The 7,475-nt window shown below is 61.2% G+C and overlaps 1 protein-coding gene across 1 annotated transcript; it reads right to left on the bottom strand.

Annotated features, from left to right (window-relative positions):
• Positions 1 to 2,922: 2,922 nt before the first annotated feature.
• C3H8orf90 (chromosome 3 C8orf90 homolog) lies at positions 2,923 to 7,475 on the bottom strand. Its single transcript, XM_066264610.1, has 2 exons — positions 7,409 to 7,475; positions 2,923 to 3,413 (listed from the first exon to the last, which is right to left on the bottom strand). Exons 1-2 carry the CDS (start codon positions 7,473 to 7,475, stop codon positions 2,941 to 2,943), a joined length of 540 nt encoding a protein of 179 aa, XP_066120707.1. The 3' UTR covers positions 2,923 to 2,940.

A 7,475-nucleotide genomic window follows, 5' to 3' on the forward strand; every position in this document is an offset into this window, starting at 1 on the left:
GAGCTTAGATGGTGCTGCAGGAGGGAACAGGCCCACAATCCCAGGGCGGGGGCAACGGCATGTTATTTTCACCCACACGGCAGGTGCCCTGGGACGCGAGATGACACAGAAGCCCCTGTCCCGAGCACACCGGTCACCACAGCAGAGGAGAAAAGGACACGAGAGGTCTTGCACTGGCAACAGATGTTCTGGCCCAGAAGTGACAGGTGCCACGGTACCCAGGGCTCATGGGCCAGCAGGCATCACCCAACCCTGCTCCGCAGTGAGGGGCTGGGGGGGGCAGACCCGCCCCAGGAAGTGCCAGGAAGCAGGACCGGGAAACCCCTGCGAGCTGCCCCGGTGACCACAGGGAGCCCATCTGGCTACCCGCGCCTCCGCTCCAGAGCTAGTCCCCACGCTCTCGGCCTTGGAGATCGCCATGGAGACATTCCTCCAGGCAGCTGCCACCGCCAGACTCCCCCTGGCCCCCGCTCATTGTCAATTCCAGCTAACACGGGCTTTATCTGAGGGGGAGGGACCCAGAGTGGGTCCTCGAAGCAACTCAATTAATCCTCCATCAGAAATTCTAACACAATCAATTTGGGGAGCCAGCCGACATCATCACACAGTAATTAGGAACAACTTTCAACTCTTGGCTTCCTTTGAAGACTGTAATTGCAATTAATTAAACATGCTCGCTGATCTTCAGAGTCTGGTCCTGAGGAAACTGGAGCACAGGGGAGGGGCCACCAACCCTGTTCTGGGGAATTGAGAAGTTGGGCCCCTTTGAATACCAAAGGGTACGAAGTCTCCCGTGTCCCTCGGAAACCGGCAGTGGCTGCGAGGGAGAGAGAGCCCAGTCTCGGGGCTCTAAGCTGAGGCCCCAGCATCCTACCTGCCCTCGACCCCAGGGCTCTGCCTGCACCCAGAGTAAAAGGGGGACCCTCGGTACCCAGCCCCTCTGTCAGCACGGTTATATCCCAGTCACATTTCTAGAAAATTTCCTACTTAAAAAACATACTAGCCTGACCTGTGGTGGCGCAATGGATAAAGCGTCAACCTGGAAATGCTGAGGTCGCCGGTTCAAAACCCTGGGCTTGCCTGGTTAAGGCACATATGGGAGTTGATGCTTCCAGCTCCTCCCTCCTTCTCTCTCTCTCTGTCTCTCCTCTCTCTGTCTCTCTCTCTCCTCTCTAAAAATGAATTTAAAAAAACATACTAAATATAAATCTCAAATTCTTATCACCTGCTATCATCACGAAATCACTCTGTCAACTTGGTATGGAAGTTTCTAAATGGTTACTCTCTGTTTCTGTTCTCGAGAGAGGCGTGTGCTCAGTGACCCACAGGGAAAGGGTCGATGTCCCTGGGAGGTTTCCCTGTCCCTGGGGTGGGACAGGTCTGCGGCGTGCCCCACGCTGTCTCCCAGGGTCCCCAGCGGGGCCTGCAGCTGCCCACAGGGGACACTTGCTGCTGCACGTCACACCTGTCACTGGCTTCCTCCCCTTCTCTGTCTCCCGTCCCCACACCCCTCCCTGTGTTTCCTTCCAAGTGTCATCTCCTGAGTAACCCTCCTGCGCTTGACTCCAGACGTAGGAACTGCTGCTGGTGGAACCCACACAATTAATACACAACATAGGATATTGACACCTAACATCCTTACTGCTGCCCCCACTGCAGTTCAAATGGAAACAATCCCACTATAACTGCCCCCGTCTCTGTCAAAGTGAAGAGACGGGTCTGTGCGTGGGGAGGGGCCTAGAGTGGGAGCTGAGGGTCTTACAGGACCCCCAGCGGGGGAGGAGAGGCTGGACATACCCCTTCCTGGACCCCGAGGCCGCCGCCTCCTCCTCCTCCTCCTCCTCCTCCTCCTCCTCCTCCTCCAGAGGTGAGCATTTCCTGTCGCTTGCTGGTTCTCCAAGTAAAGCTTTAGGGGGGAAAAAAAACGTTTCTACACACGACCAGGAAGCTATAAATAAACCTCAAATTAATACAAAGGTGGGGGGTGCTCTGATTCTGCCTGCACTTCAGTGAGAAGGCACCCTCCCCGCCCGGCCAGCAGCTCACGAGCACACCTGGGACCCAACCCCCCAGAGAGAGGGGACCTGAGCCGGCTGGCACACAGGTCCAAGGAGGCAGTCGCTGAGGCCATGCACACCGTGGCTCTGCCCCGCTGCCCACCAGCCCACAGGAGACAGGTCTCTGCCTGGGCTGGTCACCTGCACAGAGAGACACACCCGAGACAGAGGCCAGCTCCCTGGCGACCGCTCCCAACTCAGGGAGTTCTCTCAGCTGCAGAGTGGGAAGCGAGAGGCACCCCCTTCTCCCCAGAGTCCCAGAGTCCGCGGGTAGTAGGGGGAGGCTGCTGTTCTGGGTGGGGGGCTGCCGCATGGCATTTCCTGCCTCGGTGTCCCTTGCGCTGTCGCAGCCTCTGCCCGCCCACCCAGTTCTCTGGGCTTCTGTGTCTCCCCCTCTCAGCTCCGACACCTGCTGTCCTTCCCTGGGCCGTCTCCCCGCACCCAAAACCTGTCATGGAAAACTGCTGGGCCGGAGTCAGACACACCAGGAGCCAGACCCCAGCTGCCCCTGGGAGGAGCCAGGACTTTGGTGTCCTGCCTAGGGCTGCGGCTAGGACCCCGGAGGGCAGGCCCTGGGGGCAGCCCAGCCACCACCCTCCCCATCTCAGCTCCTCCTCCCTCGGGCAGCCAGCCTGTCCTGGACACCTGTGCCACCTGCCATTTTGATTTTGCTCCCTTACTCACTGTCCATTTGAGACCCACGTGGCTTTCCCGCCCCACCCCACAGTGGTGACCAGGCCTGGTCTGGAGACGGAGCCAGGATCAGGGCCCAGCGGAGACCAGAAGCCCGTCCAGGTGTGCACAGCAAGAGAGGCTCAGGGGGGACAGGAGAAGCAGAAGCACTCTTTATTGACTTTCCGGGGTCTCCAGGGGGCTAGTCTAGTCAGAGGGTGCCCCCACCGGGGGTGGCGGGCTCAGGGCCCGGTGTTCCCTGGAAGGCAGTGCTGGCAGCGGGCCCAGGCGCCAGGAGCAGGAGGCCCGGCCGCTGGCCAGCACCTGCCCGCGCGTAGCTCAGCGCCAGGCGCTCCAGGTGCCGCTTGCGCAGAGCCGCCTGCGCCGTGTTGTGCAGGGGTCGCAGCAGCGCAGGGGGCGGCGCGCGCGGGCCCCGCAGCAGGAAGTCGAAGCCGGTGCGGTCACGTGGGTCATAGAAGAGCGGCCCGCTGGCCGGGTCCGGCCCCGGTGGCCAGGCAAACGGGAAGGGCAGCGTGAAGTCCTCCGTAAGCACACGGATGGCAAAGTCGTCCTCCTTGCCCAGAGCGCGGTAGGCACGCCCGATGCCACGGAAGTGCCCCTCCCAGAGCTGCGCGTTCCCACCGTAGATGTCTGGGAAGGGGAGCTCCTGGGACGTGGCCGGACCTGCGGGACCCGATCACGGGTAATAAGGATAAGCGACCACAGTGCAAAAGGCAGTGCCACCAAACAGACGGGAGGGTGGGAGATAGGAGGGAACATGCGCCACGTGGCCGAGCCTTGGAGGGCGGAGGGAAGGCCGCGTGGCTAAGGGGGGAATAGCACCCAGAAGCTACAAAGAACAGAAAGGCCTTAAACAGTGTGAAAGAGTATATACACCACTAAATATACTGCTCACAAACATTAGGGGATATTTTTAAATGACTATGAAGCTATGAAAATATCCCCTAATGTTTGTGAGCAGTTTATTATTTGAGTGGAAAGTTCCAGATGGGGAGGAAGTCTGAATAGTCTCACCAGGCTGACCATGGAGAGCCTCCCCAACAAGTTCGGGGTGTTGGGCTCATTCCACAGACCATGGTGAATGGTGAAGGGGGTGAGCTAACCTCTCTCAGTTGAAAGTTGATATCGGGCTGCGCAGAGAATGGACGGACTGTGGGGACCCAACCCAGAGGCCAGGTCAGATCCAGGAAAAGACTTCAGTAAGGGGGGGCTTGAGGGGCCAAACGCCAGGCCTCTCAGATCAATGTGGGGAGGAGCTGAAGGTAAGAGAGTCCAGTTCCCAGCGGGCACTGCCGGCCCTGGGGCCCAGGGGCGAGCACTAACAGGGGTTAGGGGTAACGTGGAAAGTGAGCTGGTTCTGGCTCTCTTGGACCTCCTTTTGGGGGGCAGTTCAAAAGAAAAATGTGAAAGTCTCTAGGTCTCTGTCCTGTGGTCTTCTGCAAGTTGTGCATGGATCCCTGGCGGGTCTGGTGAAATCCAGGGGCCACTCTCAGAAAGATCATGCACGCACTTTGTCCCTGGTTTGTGTCCCTGCATCCTCAAAGCCCGTCCGTGGCCCCGGGCTGCTGCTCCAGGCCGACACCCCGACCCTGACTCAGAACCCCAGCTGGGTGAGCCCTTACCACTTGACCTCACCTTCTGGCTCAAGAGACTTTGGATGGTCGTTCTCCTCACACAGATATTCATGGGCACCTACGTGTGGCATACAGGCACTGTGCCAAGCCTCCCAGCTGTGAACTACACTCGCAGGTCACCCCCCAGGGCGAGAAGCCCGTGGACCTGGGTTGGAGGCCTTACCTTCTACCTGTGAGAGCCGAGACTAGTCATTTCCCTGCACCTCAGTTTCTCCTTCTAGAAAATGGGTGCAATGAAGTCTGGTCTGCCACCCTCACCAATGAGAAGGCATTGGCGATCCTGCCTGGTCACTGGAAAGTGTTTTCCTAGTTCAGCCCCCTGACATCGCCTCAGCGGGAGACCTTTAGCGTTCAGCACCGCGGACAGCTCCAAGGCGTGGTGCAGCGCAGGAGCCCTGACCAGGATGGGCTGAGGGATGATGCTTCCACCCAAAGTAGCCCCTCAGGTCCATCGGGAAGCCTTCTCCCTGCAGGCCTCCGGGGTGAGCAGCTGGAGGTGCGGGGCTACTCTCCTGTCTGAGCCTCTGGCCTGGCCTCACACTCAGCCCAACAGATGGGCAGGCAGTCAGGGGAGGGGCTGTGAGGTTGGGGGTGAGAGAAAGCTGTAGAGAAGAGGGGAGTTGTGAGTGGGGGCCCTCCGAGGAGAGGGGAGGGGAGGGGAGGGAAGAGGGGAGAGGAGGGAAGGGGAGAGAGGAGGGGAGGGAAGGGGAGGGGAGGAGAGGGGAGGGGAGAGGAGGGGTGGGGAGAGGAGGGGTGGGGAGAGGGGAGAGGAGGGGAGGAGAGGGGAGGGGAGGGGAGGGGTGGGGAGAGGGGAGAGGGGAGAGGAGGGGAGGAGAGGGGAGGGGAGGGGAGGAATGGAGAGGAGAGAGCCCGAGCGTGCAGGAGAGGAGCGATATCATCTGGCGTGCAGTTAGCCAGGTGAGTGAGGTTGAGCGTGCAGACAGGTAGGAGGGATAAAGGCGGCAGCAGGGAGACCCGTGAGTCAGCCAGGGCAGTACCCCAGGGCCCGGTGAGAGCTACTCAGATTCTAGATGTGTCTTGAAGATAAGATTTGCTGATGGGGAGGGTGGTGCAGGAGTGAAGAAAGAAGGAAGACACTGGGGTTTGGAGGTCTGAGGCCTGAGCAACGGGAAGAAAGGCGGCCTCGTTTACTGAGATGGGGGTGCCTAAGAGAGGAGCAGCCTGGGGGTGGGGGGGCCAAGAGTCTAAGTCGGGAAGGGGGTGCCTTTAGACAAGCCAGGGGAGAGGTGCAGAGGACAGCTGGCTTTGAGTCTGCAGCTGGGCTGGGGGCTCCAGACTGGGACAGACACCTGCAAGGTGGCATTTAAAGCCGCAGAACTGAGTGTGGTCACCAAGGCCAGGAGGGTAGAGGAAGCCCTCCTCCCCCCAAGGGGTCCGGGAGAGCAGGGGCCAGGGGGGAGTCTCAGAAGGGAGCCTGAAGCCTGAGCCACAAGCTGCCAACAGGTCACATCCAGGGAGGCCCAAGAACTGGCCTCAGGTTCAGCAACGGGCAGTGCGGTCAGTGACCTTGACCGGAGCAGCTTCAGTGGAGTGGCAGCCCGGAAGGGCCGGTCTGAGTGGGTTCGAGGCAAACCAGTGGGACCGATTAGGCGGCAGCGAGTATAAATAACCTTTTTGAGGAGTTCTGCTCTCCACGGGGAGCCGAGAAGCTAAATAGCTGAACGGGAAGTGGGGTCAAGAGATAGGATAAATAGCAGCTTCTGCGGCTGGCTGTTCCAGTGTTGACGGCAAGATGTGGGGAAGAGACGGTGTCCTGATGCCGCAGAGGGAGGGGAGGGCGCCGCAGGGAGGCCCAGTGACCGGGAGGGAAGGAGTGGACCGCAGGGAGCTGGCCTTGGCGGGGGCAGGGACAGGGCGCCCCCGGGAGCCGGTGGGGAGGACAGAGCCTGTGGACACAGGTGCAGGCGGGCGGGTGCCGCTGGTGCCGGGAGCCCACAGGAGCCCTCTTCCCACAGCTGTGGCTTCTCAGTGGAAGAGGGATGCCGGCCACCAGCGGGCTGGGAGGAGGGGGCGGAGGGGTGGGGGCCGGGGGAGAGGCCGGACAGAGGAGGGGTGCAGGAGCCGGCATCCCGGAAGGCCCCGCAGGCTTCAGAGTGGCTGAGCTTCTCCCAGCTCTGCTTAGCGGCAGGGCCCAGGCAGGAGTGGGCGGGAAGCTGGGAGGTTGCCAGGCTGAGACAGCAGAAGAAGAGAGGGCCAGGAGGGAGGGTGTGTGTGAGGGGGTGATGATCAGGCAGGGGGGGAGGGGGAGGAAGGGGGGCAATACAAGAGGGAGGAGGTGCGGGCTTGCGGGAGTCCTGTTCCGGAGGAGGGGGCCTGAGCTGGAGTGAGACTCCTGAGATTGGGGTCAAGCCTGGGGTACAGTGTGTGTACTGACAAGGCCCAGGGCTGGGCAGGGTGTGGGCGGCCTGGGGGGGCAGGGGCAGGGCGGGGGGGTGGGGGGGAACAAGGCACTGTAAGAGGAGTCTGGGAGACTCAGGGTCCAGCGTTAGGGAAGACATCACCAGCTGCAAAGATGGAGAGAAGGTCAGCAGCCAGAGTCCCAAATCTGAGGAGGTGTGGGGGGAAGAATGATGGGGGGGGAGGTGAGGGGGGAGGAGTGAGGGGGGCAATTGATGGCCCCTCCCCAGCAGGGGCAAAGGGAGTGCACTGAGAACCCGCCCTGTAGCCATGGGGTCAGTGACGTGGTAGGGTGGGGGAGGAGGGCCAGAGAAGGATCTGGAGGGAGCCCTGAAGGATGAAGAGGACCAGCCCCAGCTGAAGGCCCAGAGGGGCCAGGGCCGCAGGAGGACAGCAGGGCCGCTGGTCCCCAAGAGCGCTGGAGAAAGGGCTGTCTGTCATGGAGTGCGGGCCATGCCTCTACTCCAGCCTGGTCCCCCGTCCAGCTGTGTGACCTTGGCCAGCCAAGGAGGGGGCCATGGCCGCTTCCTCTCCCACGTTCTCAGAGCCCCAGATGCCCCCAGCAACCCCTTCTTCTCCATCCCTCCCCGCTCCCTGGTGTCTCACCTGGAGCAGGTACAGGAGGTGGAGGCAGGCTTGCTTTGCTGGGGTCCCCAGGATAGGGGGAGGCCAT

The sequence above is a fragment of the Saccopteryx bilineata genome, chromosome 3 (assembly GCF_036850765.1).
Source record: "Saccopteryx bilineata isolate mSacBil1 chromosome 3, mSacBil1_pri_phased_curated, whole genome shotgun sequence".
In the NCBI taxonomy this organism is placed as follows: Eukaryota; Metazoa; Chordata; class Mammalia; order Chiroptera; family Emballonuridae; genus Saccopteryx; species Saccopteryx bilineata.

Excerpts from the sequence above, each read along its gene's own strand:
- C3H8orf90 (XM_066264610.1), bottom strand. The coding sequence starts at position 7,475 with ATGGCCTCCCCCTATCCTGGGGACCCCAGCAAAGCAAGCCTGCCTCCA. Across the intron at positions 3,414-7,408 it reads ACCTCCTGTACCTGCTCCAG|GTCCGGCCACGTCCCAGGAG; the intron begins GTGAGACACCAG and ends CGGGTCCCGCAG.